The 26281-nt window shown below is 38.1% G+C and overlaps 1 protein-coding gene across 1 annotated transcript in view; it reads left to right on the top strand.

Moving 5' to 3' along the window:
- Nucleotides 1–25362, top strand: part of ARL8B (ADP ribosylation factor like GTPase 8B) — a 56216-nt gene extending 30854 nt beyond the window's left edge. The window contains exons 2-7 of the mRNA XM_006074602.4: nucleotides 12078–12158; nucleotides 13490–13563; nucleotides 14165–14258; nucleotides 17744–17811; nucleotides 18108–18178; nucleotides 23249–25362. Of these exons, the coding sequence (XP_006074664.2) occupies nucleotides 12078–12158; nucleotides 13490–13563; nucleotides 14165–14258; nucleotides 17744–17811; nucleotides 18108–18178; nucleotides 23249–23298 (438 nt within the window). The 3' untranslated portion in view covers nucleotides 23299–25362. The remainder of the gene's footprint in view (nucleotides 1–12077; nucleotides 12159–13489; nucleotides 13564–14164; nucleotides 14259–17743; nucleotides 17812–18107; nucleotides 18179–23248) is intronic.
- The last annotated feature ends 919 nt before the right edge of the window (nucleotides 25363–26281 follow it).

Genomic DNA, 26281 nt, shown 5'->3' with positions numbered 1-26281 from the left:
CACAGAATTGAGGTCAGAGGTTCCATGAAAGGGAATAAGGTTTTGAATAGAGTAATCTTAAACTTTGTAAGGGAACTTGGTTTCAGGGAGACTCAGTTTCAAGTATGGGTTCGTTTCTGGGCTCTGTTCTGTCCATTGATAAATGTGCCTATTTTTGTGCCAGCACCGTAGTGTTTTGGTTACTGTAGCTTTGTAGAGAAGCTTGAAATCAGGTAGTGTGACATCTCAAGCTTTGTTCTTCATTTCAAGATTGTTTTGGCTACTTGGGGTCTTTTGTGTTTTCATATAGATTTTAGAATTATTTGTTCCAATTCTGTGAAAACTGTCATTGGTATTTTGATAGAGATTGCATTTAATATGTAGGTAATCGTGGGTAGTACAGTTATTTTAATATTTACTCTTCCAATCCACAACCATGATATGTCATCTTCCATCTTGTGTCATATTCAATTTAATTAAGCTTTTTATTTTGTATTGGGGTATAGACAGTTAACACTGTTGTGATAGTTTTAGGTGGACAGCAAATATTCCATTTCTTTAATCAGTGTCTAATAGTTTTCTGAGTAAAGGTCTTTTACCTCCTTAGGCAGACTTATTCCTAGATATTTTATTCTTTTTGATGATTTTCTTTTTCCTTGCTTTCTCTTTCTTATAGTTCATTGTTAGTGTGTAAAAACACAACAGATATCTGTATATTAACTTTGTATCTTCACCTTTACTGAATTCTTGATGAGTTTTTTGGTGGTGTCTAGGATTGTTTTATATGTAGTACCATGTTAAATGAAACAGTGACAATTTTACTTTCCAATTTGGATTCCTTCTATTTCTTTTTTCTTGTCACTTCCTCAATGAAAAGGTATTTGTTAAAAAGGAAGGTAAAAATGAAAAAAGTAGGTGAATTGTCTAGAGACTAAACCGGTATGATAGTATGAAGGCCTGAAATGTGGAATTGCAGGTGAGCTATTTCAGATCCTAAAAGATGGTGCTGTGAAAGTGCTGCACTCAATATGCCAGCAAATTTGGAAAACTCAGCAGTGGCCACAGGATTGGAAAAGGTCAGTTTTCATTCCAATCCAATCCAAAAGAAAGGCAATGCCAAAGAATGTTCAAACTGCCACACAGTTGCACTCATCTCACAAGCTAGCAAAATAATGCTCAGAATTCTCCAAGCTAGGTTTCAATAGTACATGAACTGAGAACTTCCAAATGTTCAAGCTGGATTTAGAAAAGGCAGAGGAACCAGAGATCAAATTGTCAACATCCGTTGAATCATAGAAAAAGCAAGAGAGTTACAAAAAAAACATCTACTTCTGCTTTACTGACTATGCCAAAGCCTTTGACTGTGTGGATCACAACAAACTTTGTAAAATGCTTCAAGAGATGGGAATACCAGACCACCTTACCTGTCTCTGAGAAGTCCTTATGTAGGTCAAGAAGCAACAGTTAGAACTGAACATGGAATGACAGACTGCTTCCAAATTGGGAAAGGAGTACATCAAGGCTGTATATTGTCACCCTGCTTATTTAACTTACATGCAGAGTACATCATGTGAAATGCTGGGTTGGATGAAGCACAGGCTGGAATCAAGATTGCAGAGAGAAATATCAATAGCCTCAGATATGCAGATGACACCACCCTTATGGCAGAAAGCGAAGAGGAATTGAAGAGCCTCTTGAAAGGGAAACAGGAGAGTGAAAAAGCTGGCTTCAAAAAAGACAAAGATAATGGCGTCTGGTCCCATCACTCCATGGCAAATAGATGGGTAAACAATGGAAACAGTGACAGACTTTAGTTTCTTGGGTTCCAAAATCACCTCAGATAGTGACTGCAGCCATGAAATTAAAAGACACTTGCTCCTTGGAAGAAAAGCTGTGACCAACCTAGCATATTAAAAAACAGAGACATTACTTTGCCAATAAAGGTTCGTCTAGTCAAAGCTATAGTTTTTTTCAGTAGTCATGTATGAATGTGAGAGTTGGACCATAAAGACAGCTGAGCACCAGAGAACTGATGCTTTTGAGGTGTGGTGTTGGAGAAGATGCTTAAGAGTCCTTGGACTGCAAGGAGATCCAGCCAGTTCATCCTAAAGGAAATCAGTCTTGAATATTCATTGGAAGGACTGATCCTGAAGCTGAAGCTCCAATACTTTGGCCACCTGATGCCAAGAGCTGACTCACTGGCAAAGGCTCTGATGCTGGGGAGGATTGAAGGCAGAAGGAGAAGGGGACGACAGAGGATGAGAAGGTTGGATGGCATCACTGACTTGATGGACATGAGTTTGAGTAAGCTCCAGAATTGGTGATGGACAGGGAACTCTGGTGTGGTGTAGTCCATGGGGTCGCAAAGAGTTGGATGTGACTGAAGTGAACTGAACTGATGCTAATCCCCACCCCCCAACCCTCACGCTTCTGAGTTTAGAATCTGCTTGATCCCACTTGTGAAGATTATGTAGGATACTTTTTCTTTAATGTAAAGATACAAGTGTATTTTACAGATGTATCGTGGACTCTTGATGTTCATGGAAGAAATACATGCAGACATTAATGACTTGACAAGTTAGCAAATTCTGTATATGCTCAAGCGCTCCAGCACTGATTTCTTTGGGAGCCGTTTTCTCACATTGTTATTATATCATCAGAATTTCTGACAGAGTGAAAAGTGCACTGTCATGTGGTTGCCCAGTGGTTGACTAGGATGCTTACTGTCAAATTGTTCTACAAACAAGTTGAGTTTTCTTCAGCAGTTCTTTGGAGATACTGTGTTGGCACAAAAGTTCTTTTAAGTTTTTCTGTAAGATGGTAATGGTACAAGACCCTGAACGAACTTTTTGACCAACCCAGTAGATGTGTAAAACCATTACTAATGTGCTGTTAATGCAAGTTATGATGAAAATTATGATGGATATATGAAATAGTAATTAGAGACTTTTTGAAGTGAATTTTCTTCAGGAATAGAGGTTTGCAGGAATGAAGGTTTTCAGGCTCCTAACAGAAGTTGTGGGTTTGAGGACATTTTAATCCTCAGGAGTTGTCTTTGTAAAGGAGATTGATGCAGAGTAGCTGTCTTGGTATTAGCAGTGCTAGTGGTAAAGGACTCGCCTGCCGATGCAAGAATCATAATGAGACGTGGGTTTAATCCATGAGTTGGGAAGATCCCCTGCAGGGGGGCATGGCTACCCACTCCAGTATTCTTGCCTGGGAAATCCCACGGACAGAAAATCCTGGTGGGTTACAGTCCATAAGGTCACAAAGAATTGGTCTCAGCAACTAAACAACAGCCACAACTCCTATTGGACCATAAAGAAGGGAGTGAACAGTCATAGGTGTTTGTGAATCAGTACAACCCAGATTCATCATCTATGTCTGCTGCTGCTGATTGGATCATCTATGCAGCAGAGTTTTAGAACTGGCCTGCCTCCATCAGAACATCCAGACCAGAGTTCATAAATGCCCCATCTATGTGGATAAGACAGATGAAGGAAGAGCACAGCATTCACTGTGCCCAGGTGGAAGCCGCTGCCAGTCAGCTGGAGTTGGCAGAGCAGATGGAAAATATTGACATCTAGAGCAGAGTCTACACAGGGGGCCTGTCCATGCCAGATCCTAAGGATGCTTTTTTATCTTTTTGGCTAGTGTTTTTGAAGAGTGAGAAGCTTTTTTGACTATTGTTGCAAATTTTGTCCTTTTTTGAAGGATAACATTATAAATTTATGATTTTGCTCAAGGGTTTATTACTTGATTTGCTTCAGAAAAATAACTTAGGAGTTTAGTTTATTTGGAGTGATAGCTCTTTTTCAGAATTTGGGCCATTTGAAGATGAGCGGCCTTAATTGACCATGCCCCTAAGAAACCTGAAAATTTTGTGTGCTACTTAATTTTGTTTGGTAAGGACTGAAGAGAATCCCTCCATCTTAAAACAAACTAAAGTCAAAACCCACTGGGATTTTGAGAGATGTTATTCTTTGGTTAGTAAGATTTAACTCTCAAATGAAGCTTAAATTTGTCCTAAACTGATGTCCTGTGGGAAGGAATTATGTCTGTAGTTGGAAGTAATTCTGGGTTTGCACTTAAAACTGATAACAAATTACAGTTTTTTGGAAATTAAGGAAAATTGTCCAAAGATTTCTAAAAAGAAAATGAACATGATATGATCCTTGATATACTGCTGTACTGAATGATTATACGTTTTCTAGCCCCTTAAAAAAAGAGAGCCTCAGATATGACATATGTGTTCACAGTGGAAACTCTGAAGTGCTGAGAGAGAAGAGAAGAAGAATATGTATTAAGTGGGATAGTTTTCACCCAGAAAAGGAACTTAGACTTGGGAGAGCACACTGTGTTTAATTTATTTCCCAGCTTATACGTAAATATTAAAATATAGAAAATCAGAGTAGATTTAAAAATGCCAATTTCAAAGCCTAGAGGCTTTTCCTTTATATAGAAATGATTAAATATGGATTTTTCTATTAGAAGACATTTTTTTTTTTTTAATTAGAAGACATTTGTAAGTCAGTATCCTTTTAGAACATTGAAGGACAGAACTAGATTAGCAATGATTTGTTCCTGAACTAGTTGTCATAATTTCTTAAGACTGAGTCTGTTCATGAGTTTCACTAATATTATAGTAGGAAATTTATTTTTTTAATTCTAGATGTGTCCTAGATATGATACACAAGAAGGTGATATTTGATTATCCTGTTTAAGAGATCTTTCTTTGGAAACAATTTCAAATTTACAGAAAATTTGCAGGAATGAAAGAACTCCAAAAAACATTTATAGACCCTTTGTTGAGGTCAGACATGTCACCTCATTGCTGTAGCCTTCATGTACTGTGTATGTCACCCTGTATAAGGAAGATCTCTGTGCCGTGCCCATTGTTCCTAGATGTTTACATTTGTATTTTCTGAGTTTAGGAATATTCTCTTACGTGACTAATTTAGTTGCCAACTTTATTGTGTTTTTTAAAAAATGATATCTCATAGATGTTATCTATCACTGTTTTGTCAGTTGACCCAGTAATGTTGCTGATAGTTTTTTTGCTGCCCAGCAGAGGATCCAGTCTAGGGTCAGGTACTGCATCTTTAGCACCTTCTGTCTAGTCTGAAACATTTTAGAGTTTTGATCTTTATGACATTGGCATCTTTGAAACTCCTCCTCTCCCCCTGCCTTTTAAATAGAACGTTCCTCTGTTTCAGGTCAGTCTGACGTTTGTTCATGATTAGATTTAGTTTATGCCTTCTCAGTTGAAATACATGGAGGGATGTTGTGTCCTCACGGTAATACTTCTGTGGGCACATGAAGTCCATTTGAGAAGTCCGTGTGAAGTCAAGATTTTGTCTTGAGTTCTTCATTGTGTAATTACTTGTTTTTCCCTCTGCAGCTGATGAGTAGTTTGTGAGGTATACTTTAAGACCGTTTAAGGAATGGAAATACCTTATTCCTCATCAAGATTTTCTCCTAGATCTACCTTTCATTTTAAATAATTCCAGCAAAAGTGGGTTACCATTCTTTTTTTTTTTTTTAACTATTGTAATTTGAAACATAAGAGTAATAGTATTAGCAGTAATTTCACTTATTAGTGAAATACAAGAACCAAATAATTATACAAACTAGGAAAATGGGTATTAGTAATAAGAGTTTTCCAATTGAATTAAACGTTCTTGGAAAGAAAAGTGAATTACTTGTATATTTATTTGCTTTATCTTCTCACTTGTCAAATGTGTAAATTTTGGCAATTTAAATGATTTGCGTCATAGTTATGTTGTTTAAAAAGAGAAGATTGCTCTGCTTAGCATGTGAAAGTAGTTTCTTTTCGCTGAGAGGAGAAATGTAGTCTGAGTCTTTTGTTCTTGCTCTTTATTTCATTCTGTCTCTACAAAGTATCTTGATAACTAAAGCCTTAAATTAAAAAATAAAAAGATTCTTAGAGAAAAACCTGTGAGAGATTTGTCAAAGCAGGTGTTTTTCCACTTGTGTTTAAAGTTTATTGAATTGGATCAGACTGCTACTAGAGAGAAACAGATCAAGCAACGAGAAGCTTCTCCCACGTTGTTCACAGCTTGATTTCTGCATTTGTTCATTTATGAGAGCAACTGTAAAATCTAATCTGTTGCATTTGGAATCTCTATTTTAAAGCACTGAAATGTATGGGTATTTCACTGTGTTCTCACAAGTGTCAGAGACCGTGGTATATGAGCAGCCAGTGCTTGCATGGTGCGTTTCTACCTTAATCTGGTTACAAAGAATAAACACCTTCCCCATTCTTCCTGTCTTAGAGTATGGTCAGTGAAGTGTCCTTTCGCTAGTCCAGGTCCTCTGCCTCATGTTTCTGCCTTCCTGGGGCTAACTATTACCTTGGTTCTTCTCTTTCCTTTTCTTTTTGCCTTACTTCTGCGATCCACAGTAATAAATTTAGGTAAACTCTGTGTACTGGAGTTGACACAAATAGAACTTTATGGGACAAGGTCTGCTTTTAGCCTTTGGTATACTAATGATTTTGGGGGGAGAAAAAGCCACATTTTTCCTACTCTTGAAGGCATTCATCACTTAACTATATTTTATTCAATTTTAATTTTTTTAACACCAAGAACATTTTATGTTGGGTTATAGCTGATTCAGAGTGTTGAGGTCGTTTCACTTGAACAGTGAAGGGGCTTAACTATCCACGTACATGTATCCATTCTCCTCCAAAACCCCTCCAATCCAGGCTGGTACATAACACTGAGGAGACATCCTTGTGCTGTACAGTAGGTCTTTGTTGGCTATCCATTTTAAATGTAGCAGTATATTTTAAATGAGAGGCCTGTGAATAAGCATAAAATAAAAAGCAAAGACATTCCTTTGCCGACAAAGGTCCGTCTAGTCAAGGCTATGGTTTTTCCAGTACTCATGTATTGATGTGAGAGTTGGACCATAAAGAAGGCTGAGCACCAAAGAATTGATACTTTAGAACTGTGGTGTTGGAGAAGACTCTTGAGAGTCCCCTGGACTGCAAAGAGATCAAACCAGTCAACCCTCAAAGTTACCAACCCTGAATATTCATTGGAGGGACTGATGCTTAAGCTGAAGCTCCAGTACTTGGGCCACCTGATGCAAAGAACTGATTCATGGAAAAGACTGATGCTGGGAAAGATTGAAAGCGGGAGGAGAAGGGGACGACAGAGCATCACATGGTTGGATGGCATCACTGACTCGATGAACATGAGTTTGAGCAAGCTCTGGGAGTTGGTGATGGTTAGGGCAGCCTGGCGTGCTGCAGTCCGTGGAGTCGCGAAGAGTTAGACACAGCCGAGCAACTGAACTGAATTGAACTGATGAATAAACATAAAACCATAAACGCTAGAGCTGTAAGTGACTTTGGAGATAGTCTTCCAATTTCCTTTACTTCTAGTAAGATAGCTTAATCCTGAAGGTAAGATGACTTGTGTGTGGTTAGTAGTTAGTGTAACTGGTAATAAGATTCCTCGATCTCGAGGGTATTTTACCATCTTATTTTGCTTCAAATTTATTTTGTCCCAGCCAAACAAATTCCAGAGATACAACCTTGTGACTCTAGGTGTGCATAATAGGTGCAGTTTCATCCATTGTCCCAAAATCACTGTGAGTGCCACTCATGATCTTGAATTTGTGTTAAGTGAAGGTCAGTTTATATTTGATATGCTGTTTAAGAAGACAGGTATGAAAACATACTTTTATTTCTCTTTACAGATCTTAAAAATAATGTGACTTTGAGCAAATAGCTTAACCTGTCATTGCCTTGGTTTTCTCATCTGAAAAATGAGGATATTGCTACATATTTCATAGGGTTGCTATAAGGATTAAGTAAGTTAATATTGATTAATATTTACTAAGTATTTAGAACAGTGCTTCATGCTGTGTCAGTATTTGTTAAAATAAAGAGCATGATACACAATTAAGTAGTATTTTTAAAACATCTACTTGTTTCCTAAATTGCTAGTCTCAGTTTAGTGGCATTTTGACAGCATAGAAATAAATTCTGTTATTTAGAGCACAACTGCCAACTGAGTGGTTTAGTCATTCAACACAAGCTTTGAAAAGTGACAATTAAGATTTGACACTAAGAAAGAAGTAGAAAACACTTCCAAATCTATAAAGTTGTTATTCCACAAAATCCATTCATCAAAGCCAACAAATGTTTTTTGAACATTGTGCTGTACTCTGGACAGTACAGGTTTTTAATTTTTTGGAATTAAAAACCCAAAGATATGATTACCTAATTTTCAGCCTTTGCAGGTTATCAGTGGCAGGTGAATGAGGGAAACTATGGTTAACATCTGCCAGCAGTGAGAAGTAATGGTGAAGAAAGAGATGAACAACTAAGACAGTTCAGGGTCAGCTGAGTATACTGCAGCCCCTACATCATGATGGTAATCATAAAATTTTATTGCCAGAAGGGCCCTTGAGGATTATGGAGTTTAGTTTTCTTGTTTTACAATTTGTAAAATGACCCTGAACCTCAGTCATATTCCAAGGATTGTGAAAAGTTAGCCAAATATGTACTGCACCTTAGAAAGCTTTGTGTGCAAGCTGTTGTAGAAGTTTTGGTACCAAAAAAACTTCAGCTACGATTTCTGCCTGCCTCATTATGTATAGCTTCTTTTCCTAATGATATCAAATAAATGAGGCATTATCTCAGACCTTGCCTCAGATATTAATTAATTAAAGCCTATTATAATTCACAGTGGCGAACTTTAAGAAAAATAATCAACCACTGTTGAGCAGTGTAACCTTGGGAATTTATTTCCTGTTCCATAAAATGATAATGATTGCCTTCACTTACGTCACACAATTTTTTATAATTGTAAAATGCACAAGATATAAAATTTACCATCTTAACTATTAAGTGTATAATTCAGTACTAATAAGTACATTCACATTTCTGTGTAGCCATCACCACTCTCCATCTGTAGGACCTTTTATTTACCCAACCTGAAATCCCATACCCACTAAGCATTAACTCCCTGTTTCCACCGCTCTAGCCTTTGGCAACTACCATTCTACTTTCTGTCTTTATGAATTTAACTACTGTAGGTTTCTCATATAAATAGAATCATGAAGTTTTTGTCTTTTGTGCCTGGCTTGTTTCACTTAGCACAGTGTCCTCAAGGTTCCTCCATGGTATAGCATGAATAAGGTTTTAAGGCTGAATAGCATTACATTGTAGGAATAGCCCACGCTTTGTTTATCTGTGCATCATCAGATGGACTCGCAGGTAGCTTCCGCATTTTGGCTATTGCGAATAATGCTGTGAGCATGGTTGTATAAATATCTCAGATTCCTACTTTCAGTTATTTTGGGTATATACTCAGAACTGGAATTGCTGGATCATTTGGCAATTCTGTTTTTAGTTTTTTGAGGAACTGCCATATTGTTTTCATTCTCCCACCCCTGACAACTACTGATCTTTTTATTTACTGTTTTCTTTTTTTTCATAATATCATATTGTTGGAATCATGCAGTATGTAGTCTTGCCATATTGGGTCTTTCATTAAATATGCATTTAAGGTTCCTCCATGCTCTTCGTGACTTAGTTGCTCATTTCTTTTTAGTACTGAATAATACTATATTGTCTGGATGTACCAGTCTTATCTGTTCACTTACTGAAGGGCATCTTGGTTGTTTTAGGTTTTAGCAATTATAAACAATGATGCTGTAATCATTTAATGTGTGGATTTTTTTGTGGACTTAAGTATTCAAGCCCTTTTGGTAAATACCAAGGAGTGTGATTGCTGGGTTGTATGGTAAGAGTACGTTTGGTTTTGTAAAATACTGTCAGCTGTCTGCCAAAGTAGCTGCACCATTCTGCAAACATATCAGCAGTGACTGAGTGTTCCTCTTGCTCCATGTCCTCATCTGCATTTGATGTTATAAAAAAATACCAGATTTGGGCCACTCTAAATGGTTTGCAGTGGTATCTCATTGTTCTGAATTGCATTTTCATGGTGACATATGATGTGGCGCGTCTTTTCCTGTGCTTCTTTGCCATCTGTATATCTCCTTTGGTGAGATCTTTGGCTTATATTTTAGTTGGATTGTTTTCATATTGTTGAGTTTTAACAGTTCCATTGTATATTTCCAGTAATAGTCTTTTATCAGATGTCTTTTGCAAATATTTTTCCCCTACTCTGTGGCTTGTTTTGAGTCTCTTTGACATTGTCTTTTTCAGAGCAGAAGTGTTAATGAAGTTATTAGCTTATTTCCTTCTTAGAGCATGCCTTTGATGTTACCTTTGCCCATGTTTTAATCAGGTTATATGTTTTGTTCTTTTGTCATGGCTAGTTTTGATATATGTAGTTTTGATATCACAACTAAATCTTCACATATAAATCATATATGTGAAAGTTCTGAAAATTATACTGTTTGACAGGTGTATATAAAATAGTGATTATGGTTGTATTAACATTTTTTCTAAAATTAGCCCAAATGCCACTGAACAGTAGGGGAAAAGAAAAAGAAGTAGAACATTTTGGGGGTTATGTAGAAGAAATTAGCTTGTGAAATTGTAATTCATTGTGCTCAGTACTTGTAGACATTTTGAAATGAATGTGTGGCTAACAGTTGGCCGATGTTAGGGACTTTAAAATAGTCCCATTTGTTTAACGAGCCCCGTGTTGATAGAGTTCATATTCCCAAGTCGTGAAATACATAATATTAATATATAAAATCAGTATTAATGTGACTCATTAGGTGTACTTCACTGGAGGATATAAAGAATGTTTGAGTGGACAGACATATGTGCTTGGGTGGAGAGACTTGGTTCAATATCAAGAGTTGATAAAAGGTAGCCAGTATTGTAACAAATAATTACTTTCTAAAGTTTATTTCAAATGTGAGCAATGAACCACATTTCTAAACATTCCAAATTCTTGATCTGCTATTTAGAATAATATATAGATAAGCTACAGTAATTCATGTAATCCTAATTTATTTCCAATTGGAAAAAAACAGACTAATGGAAAAGAATTGAGGACTCAGATATAGAACTGCCGCTATATGAAATTTCCCATTTCACGTCAGTCTAGTCAGGAAAGTGTGGATTTATAGGTCCATTTGTAAAATGGACCTTTGTTACACTGTGTAATCATAAACATTTAAAAATATAAATAGTATTAGAAGATACTTAATTTTGGTCTCTGACAGGAAGGTCATAAACCAAAAAGAGAGTGGAATTGAATAGAATAGAATCCTACAAAAAAGGAGGATCATCTTTATGAAAAAATACTTTGTAAGCATTATTAAAAAGCTGACTCAGAAGAGCAACAGTGAATTTTGACAGTATTGTCAATATAATTTCAGTGCTACAAATAGAAAACTCTGACCATTTGCTTCTGATTTACTTCTACCTTGTATATAAAAATGTATGTATAGGTGGAGGAAATTTACATAACAGATTTTTTAAGTAGTTGTACAGTATTTTTCTTAAACTTAAAAATATGTAAAATTTGCATTAGTTTCGAAAATATCTTTAAAAGGAGAATGTCTGTGAATGAAAAAAATGCACCTCTTCAAAATCTATGGCTATCAGGAGTATTTTCTTAAGGTTACCATCACTAAAAAATTAGTTACTTGCTTAGAGCCGAAGAATTGATGCTTTTGATCTGTGGTGTTGGAGAAGACTCTTGAGAGTCCCTTGGACTGCAAGGAGATCCAACCAGTCCGTTCTAAAGGAGATCAGCCCCTGGTGTTCTTTGGAAGGAATGATGCTAAAGCTGAAACTGCAGTACTTTGGCCACCTCATGCGAAGAGTTGACTCATTGGAAAAGACTCTGATGCTGGGAGGGATTGGGGGCAGGAGGAAGAGGGGACTACAGAGGATGGGATGGCTGGATGGCATCACTGACTTGATGGACGTGGGTTTGAGTGAACTCCGGGAGATGGTGGTGGACAGGGAGGCCTGGCGTGCTGTGATTCATGGGGTCGCAAGGAGTCGGACAGGACTGAGTGACTGAACTGAACTGAATGTGGGTACAGAAGTAAAGTTGATGTGAAAGGTTATACAGTATTGCAGTTTTAATAAGTAACAATTAGTCTAACTTCAAATGTTTTCTTTCATTCAGTCAGGTCAGTTCAGTGAAGATATGATACCTACAGTGGGCTTCAACATGAGAAAAGTAACTAAAGGTAACGTCACAATAAAGGTACGTCAGCTGCTTTCCATACTTGATGTAAATTGTTAGCACATACAAATTAGGAGTTTTTCTGTTTGTTTCTTTGGTTTTTACATGAGTATTGGCAGTTCTTAATTGGGCATGTTCCCAGAGTGTAAATTAATTTTTTTCCTTCTTTCTCTAATAGATAAAAATGTTTAAGTGTTGAAATGTTAAGTCTCATAAAAACTTTGCATATGGGTTGGCAAAAGTAATATTTGGGATTTAGATGTTCCTAGGAAATAAAAATCCCATATTCAGAGTGTTTGGAATGTAATATTGCATATATTTCATGAATAATTTATGTTGAAAGAGAGTAACTGTTTATAATATTGGTAATTTAGTATTGTATTTATGGTAGCAAATACGGTAACCCAGTTTTCCTTTCTTTACTACTAAGCCCTAAAATTAAAACTATAAAACAGTAAAAAATTAGTTTAACATTATTTTGTTTCTAGAAAAAGTTTGATAGGTTTGCATTGTGGACTGTTGGACCAGTTTTTAATTTATTTTTATTATTTTTGACTCCTTTGTTCATGGGGGAGTTTTGCTTCTACAGCCTGAACCCTTATGGCCGTTTTACCCAGTTCTTGTGGCTCACAGAAGCTGTTTACTAAATTCTTTCTGTAGCTTATCTAATGAAGCTTCTAATGTCTCATGTGTATGTCATTATGCATGCGTCCAGTGTTTGTAGCTAAATTGGAAGCTTTTTGAAGATAAACATCATGACTTAAGACCTTTACATAGCCCTACAGAGTAGCCATAATGGTGAAATGACTGTAGTCAGTGGCTTTCATATGGATAAAATAATTTTATATAAGAAAAGCACCTAGGTAGGAATATTTTCTATGTTATATACAGAATAATTGAAAATGATTACATTCTAATATATATATACCCCATCAGACAATTAAACTTTAATAGATTCTGAATGAAGAGTTTTTTTTTTCTCTTGGACTTCAAATGTGGATGATGCGTGATCATGCAGATTCTAAGAGTACTATTTTTTAAAAAATAGGTTTTCAGTATTGGAAATCTATTGGTTAACAGGCAAAGAAAGTATTGCCCCCAAATGAAATCTTTGCCAGGCAGCACCTATTAGATCTAATGTAAACATATTAAATACGGACTTCAAGTTCAGAAATGGCCCCAAGAACTTCCAGGTCAAGAGTTTGTTTGAGCTCAATTTTTTCCAAAGCAGTTTGGCTCTCACATTGTGGAGCTGAGCATATCTGCTTCATTTTTTCCCTTCTATCTGCAGCTGTTTTCTTCACTGTGTTATTTAAATATTGTTATTAAGATTTGTCTATCTTGATTTGAAGATTTGGGACATAGGAGGACAACCCCGCTTCCGGAGCATGTGGGAACGGTACTGCAGAGGAGTCAATGCTATTGTGTAAGCTGCCTCCCTTCCGCCGCCCCCAACCCCCGCCCCCATCCCCCCTTATAGTCAGTTTAGGTTTCAAGGGAATAAGTCATTTTTCATACTTTTAAAGGCTTAATTTTAATTTCTGGCAGTAAAATCTTTTTTAGGTATTTTCTTAGTATAATTTCCCATTAACATCAGACTTTAAAAACTGTTTTTTTTCTCTATGTTGCTAAGAGCTAAAAGATATATATACATGTTTTACTGTCATGTCTTAGCCCCCTAAAGAACAGTCTATTTCTCTGCTTATTTTATTGATGTGTAGTTGTTTAACAGTATTAGTTTCAGGTATACAGCATAGTGATTCAGTATTTTTGCAAGTTATATTCCATTATGGGTTATTGAAAGATAATGGGTATAATTTCCTGTGCTATATAATACATCCTTGAAGCTTATCTAATTCTGTATATAGTAGTTTGTATCTTTAGGACAGTCTAAGTATTTTGGGGTGATAGCCTTTTAAAATATAGGAATTAATTTTGATCAATAAATTAAGAAAATTAAAAATTTGTTCATTGTGATCATTAAAGAATATGGTGGAGGCATTTTGAAATCACTTTTTTTTTTTAAGTTACATGATAGATGCTGCAGATCGTGAAAAGATAGAAGCCTCTCGAAATGAACTACATAATCTTCTAGATAAACCACAGTTACAAGGAATTCCAGTAAGTATGGTTAATTTCACATTATATGATTATAATATTAGTAGTTACATTATTAAAAGTTTAATTATGCATTTTTGTTAATTATGTTTGAAATCAGTAGAGTGTCTTATTTGTTTTAAAGTTGGGACAGCTTAAATTTACTGAGTATCCATCATATGCTGGGAAGTGTGCTATTTAGTCATTTCTTAACAAGCTGTTTAGTGAACTCTATGTAGTAGAAGCAGTGCTTAGTCCTGGGGAAACAGTAGCGAACAGAAGTAGATAGAAACATGCTTCCTGCCATCATGGAGCTTATGGTTTAATAGGAAACTAGGTAGATGATATGAAAATGGCTTGAATAATGCAGCTCTGATAAGTGCTATGAAGGAGGGATTCAAGGGGCTTATGGAGTTGTAAGTTACAGGGCAGATTTGATACAGTTTGAGAGAAGAAGAAGGAAAGATTCCCCAAGAAGTGCTACTTGAGCTGAGGTGTGAGGGATGTGTAGGCATGTGAGGGATGTGACAGTTGGAGGAAAAGAGAGTTGCAGGCAGAGGCTCTTAGGCAGGAGGATTTGGGGTTTGCGAGGAGGCTGGTGTCTCTAGAGCACTGAGCAGAGTGGGCGGGAAGAGCATTGTGAGCCTGTGACAGCAAGGGTACTTCAGGAGGCTGTGCTGGGTGGGACTGGGTGTTTGAAATACTCAGACTTATCTAAATCATTCTTATTTCAGTTTAAAAAATGGATTGCACGGGGACTATTCCCAGGTGGTGCTAGTGGTAAAGAACTCACCTGCCAGTGCAGAAGATGTAGGAGACACGCGGGTTCGATCCCTGGGTTGAGAAGATCCCCTGGAGAAGGGCATGGCTACCCTTTCCAGTATTCGTGCCTGGAGAATCCCTTGGACAGAGGAGCTTGGCAGGCTACAGTCCATGGAGTGGCAAAGAGTCAGACACAACTGAAGCAGCTTAGCATAAGGAGGACAGTTTTAGGAAGCTATTGAAACAGTTTTCAAGTTCAAGACAGTTTTGAACTTGTCTTGGCAAAATAGAGTACCATGGATTGGGGTGGTCATAGATAAGGTTGTGAGAAGGAAGTAAATGTGGAGGCTATTTAGGAAGACAGTCCACCAGACTTAGCAGGGAAGATAAACAGGATAATTCCTAGTTCCTGGCTAATATGGTTAGATGGGAGGTGGTGCCATTTGTTGAGTGAAAGAATGCTGGAAAAGGCCCAGGCTTTACCCTCATGACAAGGTCATGAGTGTCAGATCTCTGAAGTATGTTATCTCAGTTAATCTTCACAATGTACTGAGGTTGATGGTGTGATCCCTCCTGGTAACAGTTGTTATTTGCGCAGGATCACATGGCGACTAGTGTATAGCACAGCCAGGTTTGAATCTGTTTATTTCTGACTTCAAGGTCTGACCTTTTTCTTCAGTATTAACTAGTTCTGCATGTTGTTCAGTTGCCTAGTCATGTCTGACTCTTTGTGACCCCATGGACTGCAGCATGCCAGGCCTCTCTGTCCCTCACCATCTCCTGAAGTTTGCTCAAATTCATGTTCTTTGTATTGATGATGCCATCCAGCCATCTCATCCTCTGACACCCTCTTTTCCCTCTGCCCTCAATCTTTCCCAGCATCAGGGACTTTTCCAGTGAGTCAGCTGTTCGCATCAGATGACCAAAATATTGCATACCATAAGTAAAAAAAAAAAAAAAATCTTGTTCCCCATGAGAGTTCTTAGTAGCAAACAGTAGAAAGCTGTTTAAGTAGAGAGGAATTCATTGAAACAATACTGGGTAGTTCACAGAGTCTTGAGAAGGCTTCCCATAACTGTGTTGAGAAAACACACTGGAACAAGGGAAAGCTGAGCAGCTGCTAGGACCACATCCAGATTGACATCATACAGTAAGTCTGGTGACCCCACGCAGTTGGTGAACACCAGACACAATCGCTCCAGTTGGAAGAGCATTTAGTTGATGCCCCTTCTGTAGCAGAATGGGTTCAATATTCCTGCTTTCTTGTAAAACTGGCTCTGCATTCAGAGTTTTGGTTGATCGTAGATTATATGTCCATTCTCTAGCAGAAAAGAAGGCTGGAAAAGAAAGTATCTACAGAAGCAAGTAGCTTTATTGGGAGGCAGAGTCATAAGGTGGAAGATTTCTTTGTTTGTTTTTTTGAAAGACTTTCTTAAATGTAGGAAGAGGACTAAGATGCCAGGCAATCCCAAAACTGAGAACTGATCACAAATGACCGGGATGTATTTTTTTTTAAACTCACATAGATCCAGGTTGAGAACCTGGGGTGACTTAGTAAGACTAGTGAAAGTGTTAGTCACTCAGTCGTGTCCGACTCTGTGACCCCATGGACTGTAGCCATGAGGCTCCTCTGTCCACAGGATTCTCCAGGCCAGAATACTGGAGTGGGTTGCCATTCCCTTATCCAGTGGATCTTCCCAACACAGGAATCAAAACCTGGTACTTGCATTGCAGATGGATTCTTTACCTTCTGAGCCACCAGAGTTTGGAAAGGGGTAAGAATGGGAGAAGGGAGGACAGGCTGCCCAAGGGTGCTGAAATTTGGCTTTTGGCCCTCTGACCCCTATGATTTCAGCATTCTTTCGAGAGCTCTTGGTGCTCTTTGCACTCTGTGCGTCTTTTCTTGGCTCTTCTTTGTGAGAAAAAGAGTCTAGGGCCTGTGAGTAGAATCAGTCAGTCACAGTGTCTGGAGTTGAGGGTGGGGGTGGGACTTGTATTAAGTGAAAGAACATAGGTTTGACACGTGTTTGACAAGGCGACAAGGTAGCCATGGTGTGCACTTTCCTAGGCTTGGTCAAAGATACAAGTTCTTGGAGAACATTTACTCAGTAAGGATGTTATCAAATACATTATGTGTACTCATAGTTTTTGCTTTTTGTAAGGCAGAAAGGAGATACCTGGGAAAGACAGATGGTTTTGGAATGCCCCTCTCCACTTTCCTCTTTTTGCAAAGCACATCTAGTAATCACATGACACGTTTGTTCTCAGAGTTGATGGCTATTGTATTTATCCTGGTTCCCAAACTTACCCATTGTCTTAATATTTATATATGATATTTTATAGGATGGATATAGAATTTTAAAGTCTTATTTACATGTTTACTGTTAGATTAATGCCTAACAGGTAATAGTGGTTGAAAATCATGCCTCCACCCTTGGCAGTTAAGATCATATTCACATTTTGGTAAAGATTTGTTAAGAAATAACAGAATGCATATCATAGATTTAGAATATCTTAAATAGAAGTTGGTAGCCACGTATTGAATTAGACATCTACGTGGCATTAATAGAAGTTAGAGTAAATGCTTATTTGAATTACGAAGTGAATGAGATAGGCCACTGGTCATGTAAATATGCTTTTAATACTATGTCATGCGGTAACCTCCTAATTTTACTGTGGACACATGTGAATATGCTTCTGTGACATTTTCTTACATAAAATTTACTCAGTGACTTTTCTTTTTAAAGGTACTAGTACTTGGAAACAAGAGAGATCTTCCTAATGCCTTGGATGAGAAACAGCTAATTGAAAAAATGTATGTCTTAAGAATGAATGATGGGTTTTTTTTTTTAATTGGTTCTATTTTGCCCACAAAATGTACTATTTTTTTGTATTGTTTAGCTTTGCTCCATTATTTAGTAATGATCATAGCCCTGTTTTGGGGTAGATAAACTTGACATACTAGAGAAGTAAACCTGTAAAATTTTATTAGTAATAACATAATTTCTTCAGTATAATAATTTAAAAGAACAAGTAATATTGAGCATAGAGTGATAAGATGACAATTGTTTTAAAAGCCCAGACTTACTTTCCTAATTCTGCTTCTTACAGGAATCTGTCTGCTATTCAGGATAGAGAAATTTGCTGCTATTCAATTTCTTGCAAAGAAAAGGATAATATAGGTAAGAAATGACTGATATTTGTGGAGAAGTTGATATCAATAGAAGGGATGTCTCTTTCTTTTTACTGTTTATTACGTTTATTTCTGTTTACTTGATTTCTCCTATAAAGTACTACTGCTTTTGCCTCAGGAAAAAGAGTAGACATTATACCTTTTAGCAACAAATACAGTATCCTGACTCTGCTTTGTGCTATTTAAAGAAGTAAATGCAGTAAAGACATGAGATTAATTATGTGCTATCAGCTTATTGCATTTTTGCAGAGCTAGTGTCTAACTGTGCTTTATAACAAAATGATGTTCTTGAAATAAGACTTAACAGAAGTTGTTTATAGGCACTGTAAGGATTTTACATTTATCAAACCACTAAATTACTGCAGTATGTTAGCACTCGCAACTATAAGCCAAAAATAACCCTTTACCTACTTAGTGTGCTGTATTAATTTCCTAGGACTGCAAAGTACTACAAATGGGGTGGCTTAGAAACAGCAGAAATTCATTCTCTCAGGTTGAGGAGGGTGGAAGTTGGGTATCCGTGTCAGCAGGGCTGTGCTCTCTGTGATGGCTCTAGGGGAGGATCTTTCCCTGCCTTTTCCTGCCGTGGGGCTGCCAGCAGTCTTTGACCCTCCTTGATTGTAGCTTTGTATCTCCACCCTCTTCCTCTGGTTTCAACGTGGCTTTCTCCTCTGTGTGTATGTCTGAGGGTCTATTTTCTCTTCTTACAAGGACAGATGTTACTGGACTAGGGGCCAACCCTAATCCAGAATTACCTCATCCTATGTCTGCAAAGACCCAATTTCCAAATAAATTCTGAGGTTCTGGGTGGATGTGAGTTTTTAGTGGTCACCATTCAATCCAGTACAGTATCCGTAAAGAATAAATATGTCTGACTCAACTTCAGTCTGTTAATTTGGTGAGGGATTATTTAATTAAAGTGTATTGGCATGGAGAAGAACAGAAGGTTAAAAAAAGAAAAGAGAAGTGTTTGACAAGATGAAAGGCTTTTCTGTGTTAGCTGCTCAAGTGAAAAGACCCATAACAGTGCAATAAAAAATACTCCCTAGTAAAAGATAACTTTGTCACAAAAGCTTGTCAAGCCATCTTGTCTGGCATGACTCCACTGAAGTCTGAAAGGAGACTTTGATGCGTGTGCCTTGAAGCAGATGGGTAGGAACCTAGGGATTTTCATGGCTCCTCACTTCTCCCAGTTGGTGGTCACTGGTGAAAAATTTTCTCTCAGTGGGTCACTATAGAAAAAGAGGCTCTCCATCAGGGCTGCATTGTGGCTAGAAATAGCGTGGGCTTTGGAGTAAGGCAGCCTCAGCGTGGAACACCTGGTCCTAAGTTACTTTCTCATTGGCCTTGGACAGAGCACTTAAACTCCCAGATTTCTGCATTGTACTCATCTGTAAAATGGGGATGGTGGCAGCAACTTCAAAACTCTCTTGCAGGAGTGAGTTAAAAAATGAATTGCAGTGTTTAACTTGTGGGGGACATCACAGGAGTATATTCGTTTTCTCTTGCTGCTGTCAGTCAGAAGCCTGTCACTGACCTCACTGAGCTAAAGTCTAGGACTAAAGTTACAGGCGAGCTCCTTCTGGAGACTGTAGAGGGGAGAATCCATTTCTTGGCCCTTTTCTTCTTCTAGAGAGTGTCTGCTGTCTTGGCTCATGGCTCCATCCCCATCTTCAAATTCTCTCACTCACCATTCTTCCATAGTCATTTCATCAATTAAAAAAGTATATCAGAATAAAATGTAATAAATCAGTAGTGCCAAAACAGTGTGTTTAAAAGGTTTTTTTGACACTTTTTCTTTAGCCTTTATTCAATATGTATTGTTTCTCCCTGTACTTAACTTTTTTTCCCAGTCATTTCCAGTCTGTATCTCAGCTCCTGCCCTTTTCCCCTCAGACCTGCTCTAATTCGCTTACAGTAATAATGGTTTTTGTCACTGATTCTGGGCTTCCTTTAAAGACCACCCAGAGCAGTCTGAGTCCACTACATTGCTGATGGACACAAACTCTCCTCTGTTAATTAGATAGAATAAGTGACTTGTTATTTTGGGATCATCTGGCTCATTTGAGAACAGACTGTTCAGCAATTAGGGTTACTTCAAGTTTATTTAAAATGTTTTTCCTATATTGAGGGGAACTCTTGTTAAGTTTTACGCTGTGCCCCCAAGAGAGCATTTACTTCCACAGCAGAGGTTTTCACGGAGGGATTATTTTTCTCCCAGAGACATTTGGCATTTTTTCCCCCTGGAAACTCTTTCAGTTGTCTTAGGAGGAGAATGATGCTGGCATCTAGTGGGTGGAGACCATAGTGGCCTTAAACATCCTCTCGCCTCCAGAGCTGAGAAATGTTCGGCCTAAAATGTCAGTAGTGGCAAGATTGAGAAACCCCGTTCTATACTAACCAGGATTTTTAGTATGTTGTGCTATTCTGTAAATCCATTACTCCCTTAAAACCCTTATTTTCTGCTGTGACAAACTAGTCAGGTACTTTGCTCATTTATGAAGGAAATGCAGGAGAACTGGTGAGACCTTCTTAATGCTTTTTAAGCCTGATCTTCACAGTTTACTTTAGAGCTCCATGGTCACCAGGTTTGTGATCGTAGAACTCCTCGTTCACTTCATGTTATTATCAAGCTCAAGGAAACTGATCCACTGTTAACTAGATTCAAAATTAGTTTGTAAAGCCTGTTTATTTGGAGCGAGAAGTGCAACAGCCAAGTCAGGCTTCTTGAGTGAAAAATCTCAGAATACTCTCTTTAATTTCAGCTTTTGTAATATGTTTTAGTACCAAATTTATGAATTTTCTAAATTGCTCCCCAAAGTATTCATTGCACATGGGTTGGGTTGCGTGTTATACTTGCAGCTTTCTAATGGGGAGCATGAGGTCCCTTAGTTTCATTAGTAATATGTCCTCAACCTACGCATGAAGTGAAGTCGCTCGATCCACTCTTTTTGACCCCGTGGACTGTAACCTACCAGGCTCCTCCCTCCATGGGATTCTCCAGGCAAGAATACTGGAGTGGGTTGCCATTTCCTTCTCCAGGGGATCTTCCAGACCCAGGGATCGAACCCGGGTTTCCCGCATTGGAGGCGGACACTTTAACCTCTGAGCCATCAGGGAAGCCCTATGCGTAGGGTAGATTATTTCAAGGAAGATGGTCTTTTTGAAGATGGTTGATACTTGTGGCCTTTTTTATCATAGAGGTAACTACTCCTTCATCTGAATATCTTACTTTTTGCCTTTTAGTCTGGTCTTAAGGATTCATCTGTCTTTAGGGTATGACTTAAGTCCAGCGTCCATAGGTTGGTTGGTTTGTTTTTACCGTGTGTTTCTTAAATACTTAAACCTTGTCATTTCACTTTCACATTTCCCTTTGCCTCCTTTCAGTTCTAGTGATTGTGGCTTTGCTCATATCACACACTGCTGTCCTCCTTTTGAAGTGCAAATGACCTGCTTCAACATTGTTTCCCCAACTCTGAACAGGTTGTGTCTGTTCACATCAGCTCTAGGCTCTTCTTTATATACAGTGTTTGGCTTACAGTTTCTGTAATGAATGTTAGCTGGAAAATTGGGAGGTTGAATATTCTCCAGGCTTGGAGAAGAGAGTGCTGCTTCTAGTAGATGCTCGGGTATCCTTTATGCAGGTAACACATTTTAAAGAACTCAAGGGATAGTAATTCAGTGTTTTGATTTAGCTGCCTTCTGTCAAAAGTGCTTTTCCTGCCTATTCTCAGCCACTGTAGCTTCGGTTGCCACCTCCACAGTGGTGTCTCCATTTCTTCCTCAGATCTGTATAGCTGAAACTACCTGCTGAACATCTCCATGTGTTAACCTTCTGTACCTCAAACCTGATGTGCTCACTGCCGAATTCTTTGTCTTTTTCTTTCCCAGATCTGTTCTTCCTTTAGCCACTGGGTTAGTCAGCAGCTGCATGATAAACACACTTATTCAGGCGAAAAGATTATTTCTTACCCACTGCATTTGGTCAGTCCTGTTAGTTCTGTATTTTAAATATGCTTCCCATTGTATTCCTCTGTTCTTACAACACCCGATTTGCTTCAGGCCGTTGTCCCTTTGCTGTTCTGTTGTGAATGATCAGTCTCTGTACCGGCAGCCCTCCCAGGGGCCCTCCTCCGTTGCCGTTGTTGAACTTGCTACAGTGAACTTACAGTTACAATAAACAGTATAGCTTTCCTGCTTAAAATTCTCCAATGACTTCCTATTGACTTGAGAATAAAATCCCAACTCCCGAGCCTCTTAGAATGGCACATAAGGGTATCGGGCTCTCTCTAGGCCTGTGGTGCTCAACTGAAGACAGCTGTGCTCCACAGGGGCTGCTTGGAGATCCCTGGAGACATGACTTGTTTTCACAGCTGAGGGTGGGGGTGGTAATAATGGCATCCTATGGTCGGAGTTATAGATGTTGCAAAATATTCTACTATACACAGGAAAGACTCTCCCCTCCACCTTCCTAGCAAAGAATATTCAGCCCCCAACGTCAGGGTGAGCTTGAGAACCTCTGCTCTAGCCTTAGCAGTGAGCGGCATCCCTTCCCCATCCCTGCGCTTTAACCACCTATCACTTGTCATCTATCCAGAGCTCAACATAGTTTCCTGCCTTTGTTTATTCTTTTGCGCTTTCTTGTGCCTGGAATTCTGTGAGGGCCATCCTCCAAACCCAAATGATACTTGGAAAGTAGAGAGGGGTTCTCCCATCTCTTTGGATTCCTGGAACTTCACATACAATGCCTGATCTTACAAGCAGTCATTAAACTTTTGAATGAATAAAGAAAGGCACATGCTATTCTGTACACAATTTAACTTTTAAACTGGAGACTGTTCAGTTCTTCCTGTTTCCAGATTAACCTCTCAAAGGTCAGGTAATGAAGAAGAGTAGTACAGATACAGATATCTATGTATTATAGTAGTAGAGAGGCAGAAAAGAAGAGGGCGGGCCTGACATATGCTTTGAAATAGCCACATTTTAAATATTATCTCTCATATCTTGTTTCTTCACTTTGATGTCTTAACATCTTCACTTTTTTTCCCTCCATCTTTAGATATCACACTTCAGTGGCTTATTCAACATTCAAAATCTAGAAGAAGCTGAAGCATCTCCTGAAGTCTTCCAGTCCTTCCTGGCTCTAATCCTAGAATTATTGTCCGTTCCTCTGAAGTACTTCCCAGAATACGGTCCTTCCTAAACCCAAGAAATTGCCTTTTTCAGAGTTTATTTCTCATGTGCACTGCTGAAGATGTATATCCCTAATCCTTCATAAAGAATCAGCTAGAGTTGTCATGATAAAGTCAACACACACAAAAAGACTTCCTATACATACTTGTCTTTAACAGTGTGTAGAGCTTTTTTTTTTTTGAACAAAACAAAACACACTTTTGACCATCTTAAATCAAGAAAAATTGCATACTTCTGTTCTGGTCTTTCTGGGCCAGGTTTTTCTATTGGTTTTCAGTAAATGTCTATCTATGATATTTCATTATAGAGTCCAGTAGCTTAATACTGATACTGACTTGATACAGCATGAAGTTTCTAGTGCCACACACAGTATTTAGCAAACCTTTAGCCTGACTCCTGTGGGATAGAAACATAATGTTTATATATCTCACAAATGCATGTGAAATGTATAATTACACCTTAGGAATTTAAAAAAATGGTCTGCAAAGAGTGAGCAGAGGCACCAGATCAATGTTGTTACTGGTTCTTTACACTGGGAAGATCTTAGGCAATGAATTTTAAACACATTCTGCTCCGTGAGAATTCTTCATCTCCAGAAAGCAGTTGGGGGTACGGGAGGAACTGAGGCATGCTGTTTTGTATCTGTCCAGATCATTACTTCTATATTTTTTCTCCTTTTTTTTTTCCTGGTTCAACACACTTTTTTAAGGGGTTGGGAATTGAAGATTTTCTCAAAAGCTTTCATGAATTTAGAGCATTCCAGCCAATATAATAAAACGTGTTAAGAATGTCAGACTGTTCACACACCTGTTTGTTCTTTCTCTGTCCAGTTATTAAACCAGTGTTGCTGCATGACACTCTAATTCTTGACTTTTTATATCCAGTCGTAAAGTTGACTTTCAGCACAATAGATACTTAGAGACAAATAAAAAGTCTTATTTTTCTCTCTTACCGATACAAGCTTTGGCACTGTTTTGTCTGGTGCCGTTGGACATCCTGATTATTGTGACAACTCTAGACCTGCCTGCTTTCTCTGATGTAATCATGCCCAGTGTCCGCAGGTTGTTGAATAATCACACAGAGAGCGGAGGAACCAATGCTGTCTATTGTTTGCTTCTATGCTACGGAGATGTGTACAGACTTCCATGAACATGTTTTGTAGCTTAGTGATCTCCATGCACATAAAGGGACATAGGAAAACTGGATCACTTGTAAATCGTTACTTACATAGCCCACTGTAGTAGCTAAAAGTCTGTGGTACACCTGCTTATGTGTCGCCTCACACTGTGTGTGATTTTGTTTCTTTTGTTAAGCAGCACTCATGTAGACAGTGCATTTCCAAACGTGTTGAGCACTCAAAGTGCAGTCAACCCTAAGTTCTTTTAATGATACCAGTTTTAATTTATAGACTGCCATGGCCTTAAAAATATTCTGTACAAAATACTGCACCGTGTTGCACAGACACTACTTGCTTTCCTCCACTCACATTTTTATGAGTAGAACCTCAGCTTTTAAAATTCTGTTCTTACTCTTTGATGCATGTTGCATACTTCCCTGATGGGATGGATGGTTCTGTAAACAAAGGGATATGTAGACTTGCTACTGTATATCAACACCATTAATGGTCACTGTGAACCATTACAAAGAATGTGGCAACTTGCTTGTGCCTGAAAGGAGGAACCAGAACTAGAATGTGTGACTTTGCGGGGACTGTGACTTTGTGGGGACCGCATAGGTTCGTTTAATTGACCTACAGCTAAACCGTAACGTGTTTGTGTGTCTCTTCATTGCTTCCAGCGTTTCAAGACATCCAGACACTACTACCAACATTTTCCTGTGCATTAACTTCTGCATGTGAAACCTAACAGTTACTGAACTTTGTAAATACGTGAATTTTTTTAATTTAGGTGGATGCATTTTTTTTGTCTGTTTACTGCTCTTCTCAGCTTTATTCAATAAACTTGCATTTTGAGGGTTGTATTGACAGTTTGAACTTAAAATCTGCATCATGATGGAAGGTGCTGACACATTGGAAAGGGGTTGGAAAGATACCATGAACACAGTCTGTAGAACATGTGCTAGAAAGAAATCAACTCAGCTCTTGAAGAAGTGGGTCTGTGGGACAGTTAAAATTGAAATAAGCACTTAAATATTCACAGGACTGACATTGCGATTTGTGGGGTGGGATGGAGGCAATGATATTACTTGTAATGGGCTTCCCTGATTGATGGCTCAGTGGTAAAGAATCCACTCCCAATGCAGAGACTTAGGTTTGATTCCTAAGTCGAGAAGATCTTGTAAACTGTCATAATACACCAAATTTAGGACTTTTTGAAAATAAGTGGCAAGAGCTAGTTAAGCATTTTGTAATCCAGTTTTTAAAATCATAACGAAACTATTAATAAACTGAAATTGCAAGACATGTCTCCTTACTGACTTCAGTTCCAGAATGAAAAGATTTAAAATAACAAACGTGGTTTTCCCAGAGGGGCACACTTCTAAAGTAAAACATTTGATCTGTTTTGTTTTGTATGTTATCCTTCACACTGTGAAAGTGAACATTTATTCCATCAAAGCTATTGGGGAAATGATCTTATGTATTTTTTCAGAGAAGTTCAACTTGGCTTTTCTTCCATATCCATACTGTCACTCTGTACAACCATACAGTGTTGGTCAGTGACATGTGTGTTTTTACATTTCTAGGATAGAAGTAACTGGGCATCAGGTTTAAGTTTTTTATTGAATTGGTGGAACCATATAGTCAAGATACCAATTTGGTCCTCAGCAGCTTCCTACTAAAGTAGTATTTTGAAGGAGGTGTGTTTTAGGAGCAGGGTGGGGAGAGGATATAAATTTAGCTTACTTTACCCTCAGTTCTAGCTCTATGTTTACTTTCAAA

Source organism: Bubalus bubalis, chromosome 21, assembly GCF_019923935.1.
Source record: "Bubalus bubalis isolate 160015118507 breed Murrah chromosome 21, NDDB_SH_1, whole genome shotgun sequence".
In the NCBI taxonomy this organism is placed as follows: domain Eukaryota; kingdom Metazoa; phylum Chordata; class Mammalia; order Artiodactyla; family Bovidae; genus Bubalus; species Bubalus bubalis.
The sequence above is the reverse complement of the archived record's forward strand: the minus strand, read 5'-3'. Positions and strand labels throughout refer to the sequence as shown.